The sequence below is a fragment of the Callorhinus ursinus genome, unplaced genomic scaffold (genome assembly GCF_003265705.2).
Source record: "Callorhinus ursinus isolate GAN/ISIS: 27379988/994484 unplaced genomic scaffold, GSC_fseal_2.0 scaffold4, whole genome shotgun sequence".
NCBI lineage: Eukaryota > Metazoa > Chordata > Mammalia > Carnivora > Otariidae > Callorhinus > Callorhinus ursinus.
The window spans coordinates 6,539,530-6,563,672 of record NW_027397066.1 but is presented as its reverse complement, the minus strand read 5'-3'; the positions used below and the strand labels follow the sequence as shown (position 1 = coordinate 6,563,672).

The following is a 24,143-nucleotide window of genomic DNA, read 5'->3' as shown; positions in this document are numbered from 1 at the left end:
AGTGTCATAGGAAAGTGTCATGTAACCAGCTAATTAACAAACGGACAAGGGATGTTCTGATCCCCACATTAGCGCACCTGCTGACTTGGGGATGCCCTGGCGGCCCTTCTCACCACCACAGGGCAGTGAAGATTAAAGACTCCACGGCCACGCTGCCCAAGTTCAAGTTCAGCTCAGCCACTCAAGAGCTATGTGACCCTGGGCTTGTTATTTAGCTTCCTAATGTCTTCATTTCCTCCTCTGTAAAATGGGGGTAATAAAGGTGCCTGCCTGGCAGGGTTGTGAGCCTTGAATGAATGAGCACATGCGTGGTGCCCGGCGCTGCACGCGGCCCCGTGGTAACGAGCACATGCCTGGTGCCAGCGCTGCACGCGGCCCATGGTAACGAGCACATGCGTGGTGCCCGGCACAGCACGTGGGCCGTGGTAACGAGCACATGCGTGGTACCCGGTGCTGAATGCGGCCCCATGGTAATGACAACATGCGTGGTGCCCAGCGCTGCACGTGGGCCGCGGTAATGAGCACATGCGTGGTGCCCGGCTCTGAATGCCGCCCCGCAGTGCGTGTCGTTGCTGCTCTCCCGATCCGGGCATGAGCCTCTCAGAGACCTCCAGCCACACTGACCACCTTTCCCTTCTCCCGGCGTGCCAAGCATTTCCAGGCGTTGGCACTGCCGTTCCCTCTGCCTGGAGCACTCCTCCTCCTAGACCTTAATATCCGACCCTCCTCCGCATCGCCTCTTCTGAGAGGCACCAGCCCAATTCAGACAGCAGCTCCCCCACCCTGCTTACTGTGCGGTCTGTGTCCCATCAGTTGTCACTGCCTGAAATGATGTATCGGAGTCCGGGCTGTGCTCACACTGCAGGGCAGTATGGTCGTGTTCCTTCACTTGTCTCCCTCCTGCTAAAGCAGAAGCTCAAGACACCAGACTACTTGGTGACTACATTCCTAGAATAGCGCCCAGCATGGAGTGGGTGTGGGGCCTAGAACACGTTTGCCACAAGGGGAAAAAAAAGAAACTTGCTTATAACAGTGGGTCCTTTAGAATAGATTAGCTACACTTAGGAGACTTCCAGATCGATTCGGCTTTCTCAAACTGTGTTCCCTGCAACTGTGGTCTCCAGAGAGAAGGGAGTAAGGAATTGAGCCAAAAGAGGATTCACAAGGTCAAAGATATCGGGAAGCAATGCAGAATTCTCTCCTGCTCGGGGATTCACGCTGCACAGAAAAGCTCTAAGAAGCCCTGTAGAGAAAACAGTTATTTTAGCTGGGTTTGCTGAGCTTAGGTCGCCCGAGACCCCACCCATAACATCTGCACGGTGAAGAACAATTTGGAAAACACTGCTCTAGTGTAAGTGTTTCAACTTACAGATGCAGACAGAAAGTGCAGCCCAGAAAGGTTACGGGACATTCGAGATCACACAGCCATCTTCTGAATCCTAGAGCAGGGCACTTCTCATAGCCCCCCATGTTTCCCAAATGGTCCACAGAAGTGATCGGGTCACAAAGAGGCCAAAAACTGAACACAGACCTCAGATTCCACTATCAGTTTGCCTAAATCAGGTATGAAAATTAAGGTACCAAATAGGACTTGGTTTCAACCTCACCGTTCCAGAAATATTCATTCAACAAATATTTATTAAGCATTATGTGTCAGGCAGTGCACATTTTGCAGTGAACAAGACGTGGTTGCTCAGTAGACTGACAATAAAATTATCCCTAAATAGACCAAAATTGATTGAACTGTCCTTGATAAGCTTGCTTCCAAGTAGGGACTTATAAGAAATTACATACTCAGATTTCATTTGCTTCCCTTAACAATGCTCGCATTTAGATCTAGTGGTAATAACATGCTCTCAATTGGAATGGCTCCAGAATAAAACGCTCCTCTTCCCTGTGCAGGCTGCAGAGAGGAACAAAAAGATTGAAATTCCTTGCGCTCTTTTTTTGTTGAACACCTCAACCAATAGATTTTCCCATTTCAAGTTCATTCAAATATCATCTCTGGCTCCTCCATTTTCGTTAAAATGCGTTCTCTCATTTCCTGGTGCCTACAGATGAAAATGTCTATTTAAAAATGAGATTTGTTTTTTTAAAGCTTATCAGCTCACACATTTCAGAGGCTTTCAGAAATGTGGATCAAAAGCCACGTAAGTCTAAAACACTACAGATTTGAGATTGAGAAAGATTCAGCTATTGCACTGTATGATCTTTTCAATGAACTGAGAGCATCTGTCTAGAACCTGGGAGAATTATTGTATGTTATTTTTTAAAAAGGAGATTCCAAATGAGAAAAAAATATTAGAATTCCAGGGCATAGAAGTCCCTATTTGATGCCGTGGCACTGAAGCTGGCTTTCAGCACAGACTTGAGATGTGTGTATCTAAAACAAAACAAAACAAAACAAATTAAAACAAAAAACCTGAGGAATTGGAATCTCTTCACGGCCCTTGCTCCTGTATGTACCTATAAGGCCAACCTGTCTGCAAAAATAAAATAAAGAAGCTTCCAGACCAAGCCAAAATCTTCCCTGACTTTAGGGATGCTCTCATGGTTTCTCTAGGAACTATTCTGAAAGCCAGTCTGGCAAAGCAAAGACAATCACCCCATCATGCACATAATTTGTGTTTATTAGACACCAGAACAAATCAGAAAGAGTTCCTCAGCTGTCGTAAAGACACACACAGAGAGCAGAAACTGCATAAACACAGGACCACAGGAAATAAGATACACGAAAGCCACACACAGCCCCTGCAGCACTACACACACACATAGAACTCGTTGTCTAAAAATCAACCAAACAAAAATAAGTCAGTGATCAATTCATTTGTTTAAAAGGGAGCGGAGAGTATATTTTTTTAAAACCCAGCTACTACTTTTTTTTTTTTTTTTTTTAGAACCAAACACCACCTTCTCTTCTCTAACTGGACCATTGGTCCATTTCTGCTAGGCTGGGGGGTATATTTGACTGAGTTTATGCCGAACGCTTCTGCCGATTCTTTCAACAGCAAATCAATCTGGTGAGGTTTCTAAGCCCATGGGCTACTACACAGACACAGAAAATGTGATCCACTGAGCAGCACTGGAAATGTATTGGTGAGTGTGTATTCTGCATGCTTGTTAATGTCTGTGCAGCTATGTAGATCCAGGAGGGGCGCTTCTTATGCAGTTTAATGGAATCCATTTGGGGAGAAAGGTGTTATTTTGCCTAATGAAATCTCCCCTTCGCAGTCCAGCTCCCAGACAGACTCGGCCGCAGGGTCACCATCTGGGGACGTCTGGGAGATCTGGGACATATGATGGAAAGGGCTCTCCTCCTCCTTGTCCACCTCCCTGTCCCCCGGGGTCACGGCATTGGGGATCATCTGGATGTAGGCAGCTGCAATCTCCTTGTGGAAGACGGTGTCCTGGTTGTAGGAGATGAGCTCATTGCTGATGTTCACTGTCTCCACCGGGGTGCGGGAGCAGAGGTTGCTGCACCCCAGCAGCTGCGCAAACACCTTCCGGAAGTCAGCGTTGAAGGCGTAGATGACGGGGTTGAGGGAGGAGTTGGCCCAGCCGAACCAGACGAAGACGTCAAAGACGGTCTCGCTGACGCAGGGGAAGCCAGCCTGAGGACCCTCGGGGCGCCCGCTGCAGAAGGGGACCATGCAGTTAAGGATGAAGAAGGGCAGCCAGCAGCACACGAAGACCCCCATGATCACCGACAGGGTCTTGAGGACCTTGGTCTCCTTCCTGATGGACGTCCCCAGGCTGGTGTCAGGGGCACAGGCTGCGCGGCTGCGGCAGCTCTGCGCGTGCTCCGCGGCCCTCTCCAGGGAGGAAATCCTGCGGATCTGCACCTGGGCGATGCGGTAGATGCGCGTGTAGGTCACGATCATGATGGCCACGGGGATGTAGAAGCTGATGAGCGAAGAGGAGATTGCGTAAGTTCGGTTCAGGCTGGAGTCACAGTTTTCGGCCCTCGCCTCTGGCTCCCCCGCTTCCTCCCAGGGCGTCCCGTTGGCCAGGCTGGGTGGCGGTTCCACCCCGCCCCAGGAGCCTGCCTTGGCCCTGTGCCAATGGAGCTGAACTGGGATGAAGGAGATAAGAATGGACAAGGTCCAGGCCAGGCCGACCATGATCAGCGCCACGCGCTGGCTCATCTTGCGCTCATAGCAGAAGGGCCTGGAGATGGCCCAGTAGCGGTCCACGCTGATGACGCACAGGTTCAGGATGGAGGCGGTGGAGCACATGATATCAAAGGCCACCCAGATGTCGCAGAAGGCCCCAAAGGGCCAGTAACCGGCCACCTCAGCGACCGCCTTCCAGGGCATGACGAGCAGCGCCACGAAGAGGTCGGACACAGCCAGAGACACGATGAAGACGTTGGTCATCTTGGCGCGCAGGGGGCGGCTGCGCACGATGGCTGCGCACACCAGCACGTTGCCCAGCAGGGTCCAGACGATGAGCAGGGTCAGGAGGCCGGCGGTGACCACCTGCGCGGGCCCCAGCGGCGCCGCCCCCTCCGCGCCCCCCGCGGCGCCCCGCTGCGCCAGCTGCTGCTGCTCCAACCGCGCCCGCTCCGCGGTGCCATTGCGGCCCGGCGGCAGCATGTCCGGCTTGGCGGCAGGGGCGGGCTGCGCGCGGTCCCAACTTCGGCCTCGCGCCCCCCGGGTGACCCCATCCGGCGCCCGGGGGCTGGCGCACCGGGACCCGCGGTTAAGGGAAACTCCGAGCCCCCGGGGGGGGGGGGCGCTCACCGTGCGCTGCGCCGGGGCCCCGAGTGCGCGGGGACCCCTCTCGCTTCCTCGAGCGCCTCCGGGTCGGCGGCCGCGTCGCGCCCCTCCAGTGGCCGGCGCTGGGGGCAGGAAGCCGGCCGGTGCGCGCCCGGGCGGCTGTGGCCGTGGCTGTGTCTGGTTCTCAGCCGGAGAAGCCAAGAGCCAGCCGGCACCGAGGGGGCGGGGGCCGGCAGCTGCCGGCGGCGGGCGAGCGGTGCCGCGCTGCCGCCGTCCCTGTCCGCGCCCGGGGCCCGCGCCCCCGCGCCTCCGCGTTCCCCAATCTCCCGCGCAGCCGCCCCACCTGTACCGGGGCGCGCTCACTCTCCGCGCTCCGCCGCCGCAGTCCGGGGGCGAATCCGCAGGTCCGAGAGGCGCTCCCGTGCCAGACCCTTGCCCCGTGTCAGGAAAAGCACGCACCGGGAAGACTAAGAGGTCTCTGACCCAGCCCCGGTGTCCTGGCCCCGAACTCGTTTGCGGAACGGGGAGGTAGGGTAGGGATGGGGGAAATCACTGGCTTCTAGAGTGGGAAAGAGCTTTTGTAAGGTAGAAGGCAGCCTTGGATTTCTCTCAGACCCAAATGGGACTTCATTCCCGGCTGTGTGATCTGGAGCGCCTTAAGCTTCACTGGGTCTTGGTTTTCTCAACCACAAAATGGGCTAATGATTCCTGCTCTTCCCCGGGGGTGTAAGGTTCAATGAAATCAGTCACCTAGGAAAAGCGTCAGGAGGCGTGTCCCCTAGAAACCACTTCTCCTAAACTACCCGCTCTGCCCCCATCTTCCATTCTAAAATTCAGGCTTAACCTGACCTCTTGGGACAGTCTTTCTGCCCACCATCACCCCCAATCTTTAAGCGATTTTTCCCTTGGGGAACAATTTTGGATGAGCCCAGAAGACAAGAAGGAGGAAGGGAGCCTCCCGCCAGCTGGGTGCTTCCTCCCTGCTGGACATTTTCAGTCTTTCTCTTTTTATAACTTTGAGAAAGATGATGGATTAATATCTCAGTGCTTGACAGAAAGTGGAAATTGAGGCTTGAACTGATGGCCCAAAGCCCGAAGTTTGGAAAAGAATGGCAAGAAACCCTGGAGAGGAGAGCAGTGTTCCAGGCTCTTAACATGGTTCCTCCCTCCAGCAGACAAGTTCCGCTTCTGAAGGGTCAAGTTTCTGCCTGGGTGAAGCTCAGCTGAAGACAGCTGGGGAGAGAACGGGCTGAGGTGTACAGCGCCCTGCACCGAGGTCTAGAAACAGGGACGGGCCTCTCTCATCCCCTCTTTAATCTCTCTCTCCACTCAGACCCACCTGCCCCATTCACCCTGGTCCCCATCTGCACCCTGGACCAACACCTGCAAGCTGTTGGAGACAACTTTGGAGACTCAGCGCACTTGGCCTTCTCCAGCGTCTTCTCCCTCAAATCTTCTCTCCCTTCAGTGCTTTCTGCTGATGGAAGTGGAAAAACCATCTGTCCAGGGACCTGCACCTGAAACTAGGGAGTCATCCTTTCCTCCTCTCTCTCCCCATCTCCTAGGAGCTAGTCTGCTCCTCTCTCCACTGACACCCCATCCAAGAATGTGTCTTCTCCACCCTGTTTTATGGCGACACTCTGCTAGTTTCCAGGTTCTGCCCTGATCCTCTGCCAGCCCTCTACTCAATGGCAGGCAGAGCAATCTTTCTCAGATGTAACTGTGATCACGTCATTCCCCAGGTGGAAAACTCTCAGTATCTCCTTGCAATCCCTGATCCTTGGACTCAGGTAAGCTCTTTGAAGTCTTTTAATCATCTTTCCCTTGCTCCAAATCTTCTCCTGCCCCTGCTCCTCCACCTACAGCCTGGATTCAAGCCACGACCACCACAAAACACAAGCAAGCAAACAAAAAACGGTAATTGTAATTTCCCTAATGGGTCTTATGGCAGTCCCTCACCCTGGAATGACCTCCGCCCTGTCTTGTCTTCCTGGAAAACACCAACTTAGGATGTCGGAAAGGGACTTGGGTTTGGGAGACAAGTTTGAATTTCAATTCCTTGTACTTTTATTTGGCAAATACTCACTGAGCACCTGTTCCATCTCAGATGCTGTTTTATTCGCTGGGAATACAAGGGAGTTTAAAAATTATAGTGTCCCTTCCCTCTATGAGGTTATTAGGGATAGACTTTAGTACAAGAATTATTCAAATAAATGTACAATTACAACTGTGACGGGTACTATGAAGGAAAAGTGTAACAGTGGGGAGTGATCTAGACAAGATATTTAGGGAAGTCCCTCGTTGGGTTGAAATCGCAGTTCTGTGGACCAAAGGGAAGACAGGAAGAAAGAACAGGCAAGAAAAGCAGACATTTGCTAGCTGTGGGATCTTGGGCCAGTTACTTGATCTCTCTGAGCCTCGGTTTCCTCCTCTTCGAAACAGGCTAAGCTTCATGTAGTTTAGAAGGTAAGGGAGATGAGACCGAAGCATGTCCTGTGAGTAGCTCGGAATCCCCCTTCTCGCTCGGCTGGAATTGTGCAGCTCATTGCCCTGGGCTGCCCTGTGAGGAGCCTCCTGTCCTGCCTTTTGTAATGGAGCCAGAAAGTGGACGCATTATTGGACCTGAGAGGCTGGCGGAGGAGGGAATCATCCCAGAAGGAAGAGACTATGTTGGTCTTCAAAACAAAGAGCCTACAAAGAAAAGGTGGGGCAACGGGGGCGGGGGGAGGGTTGTGGCAGAGAGGATTAAAAGCTCAGGGCAGGGTTTTGCAAGAGTCACTGTGAAGGAGGTGAGGCACTGGGGCGTGAAGGAGAGAGGAAAGGAAAGACAAGGGGGAATTTCAGAGAAGGATTGCCTGTTGCCTTCACAGAAGTTGAGAAATGCAAGAAAACTATTTGAATATGGGGATTCTCTTCCGGCACACAGCACAGCCGAGAGCCTGGCCCACAGGAGTCATGGCTTTCCAAGTTGCATGGAGCGCTCAAGCACGTTGGTACCTTTCCCTCCTCTCTCAGCTCACCTAAGCAGCCCCTCTCCAGGAAGCCCCCCTGGCTTCTGGGCTGAGAGGGGCCCCGTGCTCCCACAGACCCTGTGTCAGCTCCCACTGCAGCAGTTATGATGCTGAATCATTAGCCATTTATGTGGCTACTGGCTCTCTAGACTTTGAACTTCTGAAATCAAGGAACTGGGTCTTATTCAGATAGGATCTCCCCAAGCCAGTGAGTGGGTACCTGGGAAATCTTTACTGATGGGAGAGTGGGGGAAAGAGGGGTCCATGCCCAACACCGTGACAGTAACGGACAGAGAGCTCAGCCCCAGAGGTGCACACACGTGCACCACGCACACAGTCTTGCATCTGTGTTCAGGTAGTTCTGACTCCCGAGTTCCATCTACCCATTCATTCGTTCAACAAGGCTTTGCTGAGGACTTGTATACAAACCATAGCCGTCTGGACTGAGCAGGTGTCTGCACTCCAGCAGACCCCTGGGTCGGCTTATAATGCAGCAGTCATGACATTGGAGGGGAAGGGAGGGGGAAGGGGGAGGGGAGAAGGGGGGGAAGAGGGGAGGAGGAAGAAGAGAAGGAAGGAGGAGGAGAAGAGGGAAAAGAGGGCGAAGAGGAGAAAATTACACCTCTGCGCCTCTAGATCCATTCGTACCCCGGTCTTTGCAGCTACAAAAGCCAATAAATCACCCTCTGGCTACCATGTGCCTGAGTTGAGCTTCCATGGTCAACTGCAACTGGAAAGGCCCTGCCTATCGCAGGGAACAAACATGGTTCAGCGGTGGCTGAGACCAAGAAGATGGTCTGCCCGGTGGAGCAGGCAGGACGGGGAAGGGCCACGCAGAAGAGAAGACACCTAAGCTGGAGGATGCACGGAATCCACCAGCATTCCAGGTGGAGGCGCATTCCTAACAGAAGGAACAGCATGCACAGGGGCTTAGAGGCACAGAGCTTCATGTGTGAAAGGGTAGCTTTTTCAGAACTCTAAGGCTTTTTCCTCTGTTACACAAAAAAAGAAACGTGTTTCTCATCATTTTTGGAAACAAGGGTTTTCTATCAATAAGACACTATATGTGCAGAGTAACACCAGGCAGCCAGGTTGCTATAGGACCATGTCTCTCCTGTCTTCACGGGGAGGGTTCCTGGAGCCATTTGTCTGCTGGGACGATGGTTTTGTGTGAGCAGTGAGTGGCTGCCCTCTCTCACCCCGGCTCTTTCCCACATTTTCCAGAAGTCTCTCATCGGCCTGGGAAGCCCGCCTCGTCAGCATGGACTCTAAGCCAGTAGGCAGCCCATCAGCTCCCTCTCTTGTCATCCCTGCCAGAGCCCTGCCCCAGACGATGGCAGCAAGGAAGGGATCCTCCCCCTACATTTGACTCCTGCAAAATTGTACTACGAGGATTCACTTAGGACATTTTAGCACAAAGGGGGTTTCCCTAATCTAGTCGGCAAATATTCTTGTTTGAACTCACCCATTCTCCTTTTTCTGGAAGGTATCATTTTCTATTGGATTTGCTTCGCTGAGACAAATGGCAAAATCTATAGGAGCGACAGTCAGGACTTTGGTGTTGCTGCCACAGCTGGTGTCAAAAGATTCAACTCTGTTTTACGCCCAGCAAGTCTTGGTTCCTTGGTTACAGGACACACCTGAGCTCCCCAGGTGCCAATCTTGCCAGTGCACTCAGCTTGGCTCAGCAGAGCCTGGGCAGAAGGGTAGCAATGAGCCATCCGCATCCATCCTGCGGCTGGAAAAGTGGCCCCGAGGACACGACCACTGATGGTGACCTGGAGGCCTCCTCTTCAAGCCCAAGGGTCAGCCCCTAGGTCTCCACCCCCTCCCAGCTCAGAGACACAGGAGGCATGGAAATGAAGGTATGTCGAATTATACAACCACCCCGACGTGAAGGGGTTGCCTTAACTAGTGAACAGAGTTAACACGACCAGGATAGGGCAGGGAGACGACGAGTACCCCGTGGCGGGACACGCTGAGGGCACACAGCATCCTTACCTAGTGTCCTTGCCCCCTGGGGAAACAGCAGACAAGCCCAGACAGAGGTGCTGTCAACAATTGACCTGAACTCTTCAAAGTACTGATGTCCCAACAGGCAAAGAAAGGAAGAGGAGCTGTCCCCAGTGAAGGAGACACAGAGGCATGCCGACTGGATCGGGAGAGATCCTTTGAAGAATGTTACAGGGACAGTTGGCAGAATGATCGTGTGGACTGTATGTTAGACAGTTATTGACAATTAAACCATTGACAGTTGACAGTTATGGCCCATTAGACAACTGTATGGCATCGATCCTAAGTTTCCTGAGTTCAGTCACTAGACTCTCCTTCTTCTTGGAGAATGCAAGCTGAAACGTTAGGAGGGGAGGAGCAGTGTGCCCACAACCACATTTCAGGGCTTCAGGAAGAGATGAGTGTGTCATATCATATCCCATAATGTGCGGGCAAGAGAGAGAGAGCCATGTGGTCAAGAACACTCAGTGAAGCTGGTGGAGGGTGTATGAAATTTCATCATCTGACAACTCTCCCACAAGTTTGAAATTATTTCAAAATAAAAGAAAATTTAAACAAAGACATTGATTAGAAATGCTTTCAGCTGTGAGTAACAGGAAGTCTGCCTACTCATGGCTTTATGCAATAAAGACATTTAGTCCTCTCACATAACGGGAAATTCAGAGGGAACAGGCAAGGGGCTGGTGCAGAAGCCCAGTGACGTAACTGAGGACCCAGATTCTTTTCATCTGATGTTCCACCTTTCTTGGTGTTGTGGCTTTGTGCCCTTGGACCCTCATGGTCACAGGATGGCTATTACAGCTGTGAGCACCATGACCAAGTTCAAACTCCAGGAGCAAAATGGGGCGGAGGGGGGGAAGCTATATCAGGGGGAGTTTTCTTAATGTGTCTCTTACGTATCACCAACAAAAAAGATCTTAAGAGGACCTTAGGTCATGTTAGCCAAAAGTAAACCGCCCCTAACTACAAGGCAGACTGCAAACAGTTTCAAATATCAGGTCACGGGAAACAGAATGCCCATGCTCGGCTTCATCACCAAAGACTGGGCACTTGGCTTCCCCGACCAAAATCAGGGTTTTCTTAGCAAGCGAAGGATTGTCGCTGAGGGGGCAGTTAACAGCATGTGCCATAATTAATATTTGTGAAGCTCCTGCTCAGGTCAACACTGTACAGAGGAGGATTCCGTCCCCATCCCCAGGAGCTCATAGTGTGTGTTCCTGGGCAATCCTGTAACTCCCCGCTCGTAGCTCTCCGTCCAGAGCATGGAAGCCCCTTCAGAGCTCAGCTAGGACGGGATGCTGCAAAAGGCAACCTCACTGAGTTGATTCAGGCTCCCCGGGCCATGTAGGGCACCAGCGATCTGAGGGTTTTTTGGAGCAGCACCACCCCTGTGGGAAGACAGACATCTGGTCTGCACTCAGCAACAATCCTGGAGGCAGAGGCCTGAGCTTCCCCACGTGGCCTTCACAGAGCTCGCTGCACACCAGACTCGTGGGCTTGCCACACATCATCCAAGCTCATCACCCAGTGACTCTTCAAGGTGTGCACTTCTATTGCCGATGTCTGACAGAGGAGAAAATCAGGTGCCCGGGACGAAGGTGGCTCACAGCAGAGACCCAACCTGCCCTCAAGCCTTGGCCTGAGCCCTGCCCCACCCCTCGGAAGCACCATTCCTCAGGGACCTGTTGCTGGGGCAGCCCCAGCTCTGCGTGCACCTGCAGGACGCTTCCCCAGAAAATCCCACCTTCTTTTGCTGGAATCTTGACTTCTTTCGGGGTCCAGCGTAGCAGCCAAAGAGCCCCTGATTCGAACACTGGCAACGGAGCCTTCATGTGTTTCTGTCGCTCATGGACGGCCTGTGGCCTTAACGATCACCATGACACATCACCTTACACTGTTGGAGAGGCTGCATTCTGGGGACTGTGCCCAGTCGGGGAAGGCATGCCCTCCCCCATTCGTCCCAGAGTCACACTCCTGCTCTGGGACCCGCCGGGCACAGCTGCCCTCCCTCCTTCACCCTGTTGCTCTGTGGGCCTCAGTCCTGCTCAGTGCGTGGGCGATGCGCTCGTCTGCCAGGTGGGGCGGGCGAAGGACTGACCTCCGTGGAAGCAGGGACACCTGTGATTCCCTGGCATTCCCCGGATGGATCAGGGGGCGGGGGTATGTGCTGCAGACCCCGCCCCCTCAGGCTCACCCCTCCAGCGCAACCACTTCAGGTAGGGGGAAGGGCAGACCTCTTCCTCATCGCTTTCTAAACAAGGATCACAGTCCTTCCAGAACCATCCAGCAGAGACCCCCTTCCTTCCTGTTGTCAAGACAGGGGCTCCGCAAACTTTTTCTGCAAAGGGCCAGGGAGTTGATATTTAAGAGCCACGTCTCTGCCGCATAATCTTTTTGTGCAGGTGTTTTTTTTTTAACCACCTTGCAAAATGTAAAAGCCATTCTTAGCTCACAGAGGGTAGTTTGCCAACTCCTGGCCTAGAACCATTCACATGCCCCACTCCATACCAGCCTCCAGCTGAGGGGAGAGCGGACTTATTATGTCTGGCTTAGACCAATCATCCAAAACTGCTGTTCCAGAAACATCTGCCAGAGATACCTAGGCAACACTTGCCGTTGTCAGGGAGACTTCCCACCCCAGTGGTTCCTCCCTTCCAAGGAGGAGGGCAGAAGGCACCTGTAAGCTTCCCCGGAGGTGGTCCCTCGGCTCCCTCCAGGGGCCAGACCAAGCCGAGGGCAGCAGGGAGCGGGGAGCGCCTCCTAACTCAGGGCTCTTCTGGACCAGGCCTAGAGCGCCACCTTGTGCCTTAAAGGCAAAGAGGGACCCAGAGGTGTGTACTAGAAGCCAGTGGGGAATCTCTGCCAAGCCCTCAAAAACTATTCATGGACGGACGCCTGGGTGGCTCAGTCGTCAAGCGTCTGCCTTCGGCTCAGGTCATGGTCCCAGGGTCCTGGGATCGAGCCCCGCATCGGGCGGGCTCCCTGCTCCGCGGGAAGCCTGCTTCTCCCTCTCCCACTCCCCCTGCTTGTGTTCCCTCTCTCGCTGTGTCTCTCTGTCAAATAAATAAATAAAATATTTAAAATAAATAAATAATAAAAATAAAAACTATCCATGGAAACACGCCAGTCTTGAGCGCCCGCCGTGTTCCAGGCACTTCCCCCACGCCCTGCAATAGTCTGGGTTGTGAGGGCGGCCACCCCGGTGGTGAGGCCTGAGGGAGAAGGAGGCCAAGCCTCTACCCTCACAAGACAGACAGTGGAGTCCAGCACGGATAAGCACAAATGAATAAGTAAAGGACTAATGGTAAAGGGGCCAAGGTGAAGCGTCATGCGGGACCCGTTTAGATGGATGACCAGGTCCCTCACAACGGAGGGACCTCTACACACAGCCTGAGGGATGAAAAGAGGCTGATCCAGTTCAAGGAGCCAGAGAACCACTCAGCTGAGAGAGAGATTAGCACGTGCAAAGGTCCTGAGGAGCCAAGTTTGCGGGATCCAAGGCAGTGAGGGGAGCTGTATGTGGCTCCAGCCATGGCCGCGGGTGGGGATGCCTGGGGGAGGGGACAGAGGAGGGGATTGGTGTAAGAAGAAGATGGAGGAGCGGAGGCCAGATAGTGAAGATGCCCACAGACCATAGTCAGGAGTTTGTCCTTTCTTCTAAAAGCAACGGGAAGCCAATGAGGAGTAAGCAGGTGACTTGATTTAATTTACATTTCTGATGTAAACTATGATGGTGGGTTTTTTTTTTTAATTTTTTTATTATCTTATGTTAATCACCATACATTACATCGTTAGTTTTGGGTGTAGTGTTCCATGATTCATTGTTTGTGCATAACACCCAGTGCTCCATGCAGAACGTGCCCTCCTCAATACCCATCACCAGGCTAACCCCTCCCCCACCCCCCTCCCCTCTAGAACCCTCAGTTTGTTTTTCGGAGTCCATCATCTCTCATGGTTCGTCTCCCCCTCCGATGTCCCCCCTTCATTTTTCTCTTCCTGCTCTTTTTTTTTTTAACATATATTGCATTATTTGTTTCAGAGGGACAGGTCTGTGATTCAACAGTCTTGCCCAATTCACAGCGCTCACCATAGCACATACCCTCCCCGATGTATGGTTTTTAATGTGGCTGAAACAGCATACCACAATTCTCCTTTTGAGCATCAAAACACGGCCCTCACCCTTCCCCCGTCCCCTCCCCCGTGGTCCCCTGGCTCCACTCCGAGGAGGAGCTAATCTTACTGTCCGTTCCCCACCAGACCCCGTGAAAGTGTCCTCCCCACCCGCTGCCCCAGCCTGCTCCCTGACCATGTTCCACCCGCCCTACCTGGGGGACTCTCCTTGCACGGGAACACCCCACAACCATGTTCAGCAAAGCCTCTTGATGGGGACAAGGATGGCCCATGGGGAGCGAGAGGTGGTGGGGGCAGGGGGAAGGAACACATTTGTTGAAACTCTAGTTCTCAGCATCCCCAGGAGAACCCAGAATGCTCCCAGCCCTCACCTGGGAGTGAGGACAGCCACCCCCGACACACACGACGGGAGTCCAAAGCTGTGGACGGGGCACCGACGGGGCACTTTGCACGCATCCCCTATTGGGTCCCCTTGAGGCTGCTGCTGAGATCTGCCGCCAGATCTCCCTCTACGTTGCCCTGAAAGCACAAGTGAGGACTCAGAGGAGAGGCACTGGCGCCCCCTGCTGGTCGTGTTCTTCCACAGCTGAGCTCACATCGGAGCCCAAAAACCTGCTGTTTCCCAAGAGCTTCCGTCCTTCACCATTTTAAGCCAAGTGTAGCAATTTGTAACTGGGTAAAAAAGGAAATATTCTGTCAGCTGATGGATTGTTCTGTGCACATATCCTCAAGCAATTGTTTGACGGATTTTTTTTTTACCAAATTGACATTATTTTTAAGACTATATGGCTGGGGCGCCAGGGTGGCTCAGTTGGTTAAGCGACTGCCTTCGGCTCAGGTCATGATCCTGGAGTCCCGGAATCGAGTCCCGCATCAGGCTCCCTGCTCAGCAGGGAGTCTGCTTCTCCCTCTGACCCTCTTCCCTCTCGTGCTCTCTCTCTCTCATTCTCTCTCTCAAATAAATAAAATCTTTAAAAAAAAAAAAAGACTATATGGCTAATAGGAAAAGGTGATGGGTTTTTAAAGGGCATAATAGTCCACCGCTACAACTTACTAGCCCTGTATGCTCCCTAGCATGCCCGAAGGTTCCCTCCACTCAAATAGAGTAATAGTAACGTTCACCTAACCAGGCGGCGGCCTCACAGAGAGATCCCAGAGGTGCACTGTGGGCTGCCAGGGTTACGTGGCACAGAGGCTCCTGACAGGTGTTCTTGTGGACAAAGGAATCTGATCTGACCTCCGGGCACAGGTGACCAGCAAGTGCTGGTGGCGTTTAGTTCCAGAGTTTGCAAAATGTCTTGTGGAAGGGGTGCATTTTCTAATGCACGCCTAGCACCACGGGGGCTGGGGGTGACCCTGGGTGTCCAGCCCCAAAGTTCTTGCCTTTCCACTCGGCCTCACCAAGAGCCAGGGTCCCCATAGAACGTGAGTTGAAATCCTGGCTTGGTGCAGGCCAGGGATGAATGAGCTCGAGCTAACATGCACCCATACAAGGTTACAACAGGAGAGTAAGAGATTCTCCTGATAACCCTGAGTGCCAGATTCTCCTGATACCCTAGGTCATCACTCCCCACAGTGAAGAACTCTACGGGACGGCAAATCAATGTTGAGTTTCCTGATGAGCACAGAATCATCCAAGGGGTGAGGGTTGGGGGGTCTATCCAAGGGGTGAGGACTAGGGGATCTTGACAGCTCACGGCATTGAGCTACCCCACCTGGGGGATCTAGACAAGGGGAGGGGACCAGACAAGGTGGCTTTGACACCCTCCTCCCAACGACAGTGGATGAATGTTGGAAACTCACCTTCTCTGATGATTCTAAGTTGATCTCCCTTATGCTGACTTTCTTTTCTCCTTCTTTCACATGTTGTTATTAATATCTCAGGCATATAAACAAATGCCTCTATAGAGGTCACTTTACCGGAGAAATCAAGCACTGCAGACACAGCATGCACTCAGCTGTCTGTCCCCAACCCCGGTCCTGCCTCCTGCCTCCTCCCCAGCCCACAGATGGCCACTACACTGAACATGGGGGGATTCTTTCTTCACATATGTTTGTAACTTTACTATAAATGTATCTCAGAAATATCAGATTGTGTTGCCTGTTTTTTAAATGTTATATTAATGGTATCATGCCAATTATACCATCATGATACTTAATTGTCGATACAGCGTTGTCTTGAGGAATGACTCATGTTGTTGCGTATAGTTCCAACCCACTCATTTTTCACTGCTGTGTAATATTCCATTTTAGGGATTGGCCATAGTTTATCCATTCATTCTCCTAACTGATGGACATTTCAGCTGTTTTGAATTCTTCCCAATGACAAGCACTCCTGCAAGGGACGTTTCTGAACACGTCTCCTTGCATATACAAGTGAGGGTGTCTCTGGCACTCACTCCGAGGAGGGGAATTGCCAGGTCTCAAGGAATGTGTGCCTCCAGCCCTATTCGATTATCACCAGCCGTTCTCCCATTTGGCTGTTACCAATTTACCCTCCTACCAGCAGTGTGTGTGCCTTCCCTTTCCCTCACATTGGGCCAACCCTTGCCTCTCGGATGAATGGGAAATGGCATCTCATTACTGTGTTAATTTGCGTTTTTCTTAGTCTAGCCCTGAGGTCGTGAACCTTGTTGACTGCACACTCTGGTTCCTCATCTGTGAGTTGCATTGGTATTAAGGCAATAAATTCCCCTTGCTGCCTAAGCTGGCTGAGTCAGGATGCTTGACTACCTGTGGGTCGAAGCTGCCTGGCTGTAAGAGCCATCCCTGAGGCTGCGGACTCTACTCGTTTAGGGCCAAGAGATGATCCATCTTTAAGGTCCCTCCTCAGAAATTGTGAGCCCGAGCAAGACTGTGTTGACTTTTCCCAGCTCTGCTGGCGCTGCGTGGCCACCCTGAAACCCCCACACCTGAGTCAGTCGTTCCCAGCATTGCTGTGATTCCCTTTATCTCCTTGGCAGAGCCCTAAGCACACAAGCGGAGGCCCTAGGGCTGTACTAATGTGCTCAGAACAGGGGGAAATTAACACCAGCCAAAATGGGGTCCTCTGGATAAATGGGCATTCGCATGCAGTCATCTCGTGCAGGATAGTTTATCAACACATGAAAAGACTTAGCCATGAACATGCTTGCTACAGCGTCATTTATAATTACAAAAAGAAAAGAAAAGAAGGAAAAAGAAACCATCAAATGTCTCTAAATGTCGAACATCAGGGTCTGACTAAATAAGGAATGCTACATCCCTCCACGGAATGTACTTTGAAGTTCGCCAAGGTCATATTGCAGAAGAGGACACAATGTCAAGGAATGTCATTCAGGAGTCTTGACTTGGGATCCGTGGACTCCAGAGGAGATGTTTCTAGAAGGGAGTTGGCATCACCTGAGATGCTTATTGAAGCATCCTGAGCCCCGCTCCAGCCCAACAGAACCTGAACTTCTGGAGGGGAAGGCAGGAAACCTAATAGGATCCTCCAGATGATTCTTACACATGCTAAAGTGTGAGAATCCATGCCATGGGGATACTAAAATAGTTCAGAAACACGCTGGTATATTAAGAAAAAAAGAAGCTAGTTATATGCAAATTCAGTACATATAAAAATAATTCATGTGTGTGTGTGTACTGATAGGTACTGAGGTGCCAAAAATGAACAGCAATTACCTCTAGATCACTGTTTCTCAACCTCGACACCATTAATCTTTGGGGCCAGCTAATTCTCTGCTGTGGGTACCACCCTGTGCATTGTGGGATGTTGAGCAGCATCCGTGCTATCTGCCCACTAGATGCCTATAGCCCCCCAAGCAAGCACAATAAAAAATGTCTCCAGACTTTGCCAATTGTCCCCTAGGGGATAAGATGGTACCAGGTTGAAAACCACCATCCTAAATAGAAGGTATGATAGACAATCTTTCACTTTGCTTTTAGTACATCTGCCCATTGTCTTTAGTTTTCTCTAGAATGAACATCAGGTATTTGAGTCATGTAAAAAATCTGGTGTTTCTTAATATGCCCTTGCCTGTGCTGTCCCAAAAAAATATGCTCAGATGAAAAAATGTTTACATTAGTATTGATGGTTAAGTAAACTAATTTTATTATGAACTTGAAATAATTATGGCAAAGTACATGCAAAGGTCTTCCCAATATTACTATTCCTTAAGAGACTTTAAAATATTTATAACCTTTGGAATACGCATCCTGATTTTAAGTATATGTCTTATAGAAGCAATTATATAGGAAATGCTTTACAAAGATAGATTTTTTGCAAAGTCCCTTATAAAAACCAAAAAAGTATAAACACTCTAAAACCAACAACAGGAAACTAAGTGTGGCACATCCACTTGATGACTGTAATACAGGATTAAAATGATATTTACAAAGAGTTTGGAACAATGTGAAGGAAAGGTTTGTGCTCTATTGTTAAGTGGTGAAAAAGTAGATACAAAATGGAACCTGCCACATCATCACTGGCAAGTATAACAATGACAACAAGAAAAAAGATCCTGTGCAGGGACACAGCTAAGGGAAATACATCAAGGTGTGCAAAAATGTCCACCGAACAGTGACATCCGACGTGGTCTTTTTCTCTCTATTCTTCTAAAATGTCCACATTTTCTGTAATAGACATATATGTATTTACAGTGAGAGAGAAAACAGTAAAACTTATTTTTTAAAAAACCTCAAATGATCACAAACAAAAATGTGCCAAAATTACAGGTAAGAAGTACATCTCCATACTGATCTATACACTAATTCCCATCCAGATGATAAAAATAACTTTGTTCCAAAACTTAACCATATTCAGAAAATACCATATGAACTAAACGTGATTGTATCTACATTGATCAGCCCTGGGAAGGATAAGATGTAAGGATGATTACAGTACTCAGAAAAAGTTGTAGGTAGTCACGTGATAACAGAAAACAATTTTTATGAAAAACAAACTGATCATTTTTCTTTCCCCAACCTGAATCCCATTCTTTTAAAACAAAGGGTCTCATTTAAAAGGAGGTAAAATCAATTGGGTTCAGTCAGAATGAACGAGTCAAGGCGAGATTTCAGCTGCCTCATCGATGCTGAGCTAACTTGGTTACATTCGTCTGAGGTCAGCTCGCAGGAAACACAACTGGTGCAGACAAAGGCAGCCCTCTTGCTTTTGTCAGGCAATGTTGGCCCAGCCTGGCCATTCCCAGGTGGCTCCAGTGAATTCTCTTGTTAGGTCACTCCTTGGGCTTTGATGTGGATGCAGACTATATCTTACAATAGACCTCAAAGAGAGAGGCAGCTGCGTGCATTCGGTAGAAAATAGAAAAAGGCATGGCCAGGTTGACCACAATTATCCAGGGTTCAAAGCCAAAGACAATCTCCTCCAACCCGTTGTCGTACTCGGGGCGGCAGCCAAAAGCAGGAGGGATCCAAAGCTGCAAGAGAAGAGGAGCCCCTTCTAGCAGCCGCCTCGGAAGCCCCACGTGACCCCCAGGCGCTGGCCTCGGGGACACGGAGTCACACCTGTCTCCACACCGCATTTCATGTCTCCACGGAGCTGGTCAAATCCGCGCAGCCCACCTGACCCTTCTCTCGTCCTCAGCCCCATCCTGAGTGAACGCTGTTCACACCCACCTGATTCTCTCCGTCCCCAAAGCCCTCACCTCAGTCGGGTGCTCAGTATCCCCCAACTGCAGGCCCCAATACCTCCTCCAACTGGCCCCCCAACTCCAGCGGACGCCTTCCATCCACCCCTGACCCCACTGTGGGAGTGATCTCCGTAAAGCACACATCTGACCTTGTCATTCCTCTGCTTGTCACTCTCCAGTGACTCTGACAGCCTTCAGGAGAGACTCCAAATTCCCCAGTGACTGGGCACCTGTCCACGTTTCCATGTCCCTCATCACGCCCTTCACTCCAGCTTCCGAAAGCCAGACATGCCTTTCTCCCCCAAGTCTTCAGGGCTTTGCTCCTGCCTCTTCCTCTGTCACAGGCTCCCTGTCTGCCTTTTTGACTGAATCCTACCTTCTTCCAAGCCCTGAGATACCACTCCTTCCAGGAAGCCCTCCTTGATCTACTCAGTCTGGGCAGGAACCCCGTATGTGTTCCCACAGCCCCCAGGGTTTGCCTACAGCAGAGGTCACCTGTTTATCACACCCGCCTTCACACACCAGCATTGGTGCTGGGAGATCCCAGCCACATGGGCCTGGGCCACTGAATTCTGTGGTCTCCTCTCTGGCTTGGCCCAGGCCCTGCCCACCACCACCCCCCGCCCCCAATCAGGGGAGAAGAGAACATGCTTTGGAGCCACACCTGGGTTTGTGGCACTTACAGACTCTCATCTGACCCCTCCAAGCCCTCAGTCTCCTCGTCTGTAAGATGCGAACACTGACACTGGTCTCCCACAGCTCAGATGAGAATAAAATCCCAACCATGCTTGCAAAACCGAAAGCCGTAACCTATTGTCACTGCTGCTCATGGAAACCACACACTGGTCCCCCCACTTGGTCTCCCTGCCCCGGGTCCTCCTCCTCCTCCACCCCTGCACGGCGGCAGGCAGCCTCTCGGATGACATCCCCCCCATCCCACCACCTGGGAGTCATGTTCTTGTGGAACCTCCTCCCCTTGAGTCAGGCTGAGCCTAGTGACCTGCCTCTACCATCAGAATATGACAGAGGTCATGAGGTGTCACTTCTGAGATTAGATGCCAAAAGGACTGCAGAGTCCATCTTGTTCACGCCCTCCTGCAAGAGTGGGAGCTGCCCCCTGTTGTGTGCTGCCCTGTGGCCAGGCACCGCGGGGGGTCCCAGCCCAGCAGCCCTCAAGGAACGTACGCCCTCAGCCCAACAAGCTACCAGGAGCAGGTTGGGAAAGACCCCCAGAAGTCCGCTTTGAAGCGGCTGCAGTGCCCAGTTGGGCCATCTGCTCCCAGTGAGAGACCCTGGCAGAGGCACCGGCGAAGCTGTGCTTGGATTCCTGCCCCACAGACACCATGACAAAGAGGTGTGGTTGGAGTTGCTGAGTGTGGGGTGATTCCTTACACAGCAGGAGCTGACTGATACGGGCTCTCCGTACAGGCGTTACCTCGGATCTCTGCCCCCCTCTTCTCAGGCTCTGCTTCTCAGGCTCCTCCCACCACTCCGGCTACTCCTCCCTGGCTCCTCCTTTGCTCAGTCTCTCACAGTTGGCTGGGGGGCTCATCCCTGGGTCCTCTCCTCTACACACGTGACTCCTGGATGAGCTCCCCCAGCCTTGGCTGTAAGTACCCACTATGGGCCGATGACTCCCAAGCCTGAATCGCCCACCTGCTCCACCCTCGAGGACCCCATGGGCTGCTTGGTGTCTAACCTGCATCTCAAACTGCCCCCCTACCATTAGCAACATCTTCTTCCCCGTCGCTATCAAACTTCCAGGTGTCATCCTTGTTTACCTGCTCACCCTCAGAACCCTCCGCCTGCCACCCAACCCATCAGCGAGCCTGGAGGACCGTGCCTCCACGACACCCAGGCAGCCGTGCAGCCATTTCTGGCCCCGTGCACCTGCCCAGGCCCCCACTCTCCACTCTCATCGGGACCATTGCAGTAGCCTCCTGCCTGCTCTCTGGCTTACGCTGTGCCCTCGGACAGGTGCATTCACCACTCAGATGCCAGACCCGTTTCTTATGCCAATAAGATCACGTCCCTTCCCTGATTAAGGCCCCACAAGTCTTCATAGCGTACTTAAAATGAAATCTACCCCTGCCTGGGATTATAAAGCCCTCTCTCTGCTGGCTGATCCCTCGCCAACCTGCTAACCCTGCTGCCCGATGTCCCGCACCCCCGGGGCCCCAGGCACATGGCTCATCATGTGGTGGGAGAGAAAGCCCCTCTCAGCAACCTGGGCCTTCTGATCTGAAACAGCCGCCAGGCGCAACCTCACACCCTCTCTACCTGTTCTCTGCGGAGCACACGTCACTATAAGGTGTGTCTTGCTTAACGCTTATTGCCATCTCTGCCATCTGGTTTGCAAGCCCCCCAAGACCAGGAGGAAGGCGAGACCTCAGTCATATTGCCCCCCATCATGCACAGCCATGCTGGCCCTCGGGAGACACCCAGTGGATAGATGTTCAGGAGAGAGAGGAATGGAGGAAAGGAGGGAGGGAAGACAGAGGACAGAGAAGGGAAGGACAGACCCCCCCCTTTCCTGAAATCCAGATCTTTATATCTGCTATTAAGTTGGCTGGAGTTCTTGCTCCTCCTCCCATCAGCAGGTGGGTCTATGTCCCCTTCCCTTGAATCTGGGGGATGCTGTCACCGCTTGACCCATAAAATATGGCAGAACTGATGCCACACAACATCCACAGGCAGGCCCTAATAGACTGGCACTTCTGGTCTCCCAGCAGGTCGGCTCTGGGGCCCTGAGCTGCCACATAAGAACCCTGAGGCCCCCACTCTCCATACTAGAGAGCCCATGTATAGATACTGCCGAGGGTCCCGCTAAGCCCTCCCAGCCAACCCCCACCCCAGCCACCAGATCTTGGACCCTGCAGCCCAGCCCGCCCACCAGCCTCAGCTGATGCCCCGAGGGACAGGAGAATGTCCCAGCGAAGCCCTGCCAGAAGTTCTAACCCACAAGGTCATAAGACCTAATCACACTGCTGTTTTTTGTTGTTATTGTTGTTTTATTTTTTTTAGAGAGGGAGAGAGAGAATCCCAATGGGGGACTTGATCCCATGACCCTGAGATCATAACCTGAGCCAAAATCAAGAGTCAGATGCTTAACCGACTGAGCCACCCAGGCGCCCCAAACAGCTGTCGTTTTTGTCCTCCATTTGGGGTCATTTGTTACGCAGCAGTAGGAAACCAAACATCAGCCTGTTGGCTACGTTCACCTGGGTGTCTCAAAGCACCGCAAAAATGCACGTGTCCAGTACTAAACTCAGGGGCTTCCTTTCAGGCCGAGCCCTCCCTGAGCCTGCCTCCCCTTCAAAGTCTCCTGCCTCCATAAATAGCATCACCATCTCCCCAGGAGCTCAAGTCAGAACCGGGGCATCATTCTTGACTCCCCCGCTTCACACACTACCACGTGGATGACCCTGGGGAGTTATGCAGAATGAGATAAGCTGGTGGCAAAGAGACAAATACCGTGTGATCCCACTTACATGAGCTACACGGGGTGGTCGAACTCACAGAGATAGGAGGTGGGGTGGCGTTGGCAGGAGCCAGGGTGGGGGGCACGGGGGCTGTTTCGTGCCTACAGAACTGCAGTTTGCAAGGTGGAAAGGTGTCAGACACGGGTGGTGGCAGGGGGTGCACAATAGCGTGAATGGACTTCCCACTACTGAACTGTAGGCTTTAAAATGGTTAAAATGGGGGGCACCTGGGTGGCTCAGTAGGTTAAGAGTCTGCCTTCGACTCAAGTCATGATCCCGGGGTCATGGGATCGAGTCCCGCGTTGGGCTCCCAGCTCTGCTCCCTGCTACCTCTGCCTGCTGCTCCCTCTGCCTGCCACTCCCCCAGCTCATGCTCTCTCTGTCAAATAAATAAATAAAATCTTTAAAAATAAATAAATAAAATCGTTAAAATGATAAATTTTATGTTATGTGCTATTCACTACAATTAAAAATTGAGCTGGATTAAAAAAGAAAAGAAGCATGAATCAGATCCCGTCCCTACCTTGAAACCCTTTGGTGGTTTTTTGCTGCACTGAGGATTCTGTCCTGGCTGTGGCCGTGGCTCAGGAGGCCCTGCGTGGTCTGCCTTGGCGCCTCTCATGCATCCTTCCCCTTACCCGCCCTCACTCACCACCTGGGATTTCCCTTTCTGCTCCTGAAGCACTTCCAGCAAGTCTTGCCTGGCTGTGCATCTCCTGCCGTGCCTGTCCTTCTGCCCGGGCTTCCCCCACCCTCACCTGCCACCCTCTCTCCAGAACCCCATGTTCCACCACACCCTAAACTCCATCGTCCCCCCCACCACCCTTCTTTGTCCACTCCACGACCAGCTGCTGTCCCCACCTGGACACCAGCACCTGGTCCTGAAGCAGAGCAATTCCCGCCCTCTGTCAGATGCCCTCCCGTGGGACCCACCGCAGGCTTGCGAGTGCTGCCCATGGAGTCGGCTGGGGGCACCCTCGCAATCACCCAGCAATGATTTCTGTCCTCTGGCTCACTCTCCAGTGACAGAGGCAGGGCCTGGGGACATCAAGGGCCGAGCTCAGACATGGAGACACAGCACGTGTTCCCCTCCTGGGACAGAGCCCCGAGGCTGGCCTCTGGGTCCCAACAGACCATCGGTTGCCACTTGATTCTACT

General features: G+C 52.2%; 2 protein-coding genes across 2 annotated transcripts in view; both read right to left on the bottom strand.

Annotated features, from left to right (window-relative positions):
* Nucleotides 1–2,140: 2,140 nt before the first annotated feature.
* On the bottom strand, nucleotides 2,141–5,032 carry DRD5 (dopamine receptor D5). The gene has a single exon (XM_025887601.2). It carries the CDS (start codon nucleotides 4,593–4,595, stop codon nucleotides 3,171–3,173), a length of 1,425 nt encoding a protein of 474 aa, XP_025743386.1. The 5' UTR covers nucleotides 4,596–5,032; the 3' UTR covers nucleotides 2,141–3,170.
* A 13,731-nt stretch (nucleotides 5,033–18,763) lies between these two features.
* OTOP1 (otopetrin 1) overlaps nucleotides 18,764–24,143 on the bottom strand; it is a 44,156-nt gene continuing 38,776 nt past the window's right edge. The window contains exon 7 of the mRNA XM_073891148.1: nucleotides 18,764–19,290. Within this exon, the coding sequence (XP_073747249.1) occupies nucleotides 19,120–19,290 (171 nt within the window). The 3' untranslated portion in view covers nucleotides 18,764–19,119. The remainder of the gene's footprint in view (nucleotides 19,291–24,143) is intronic.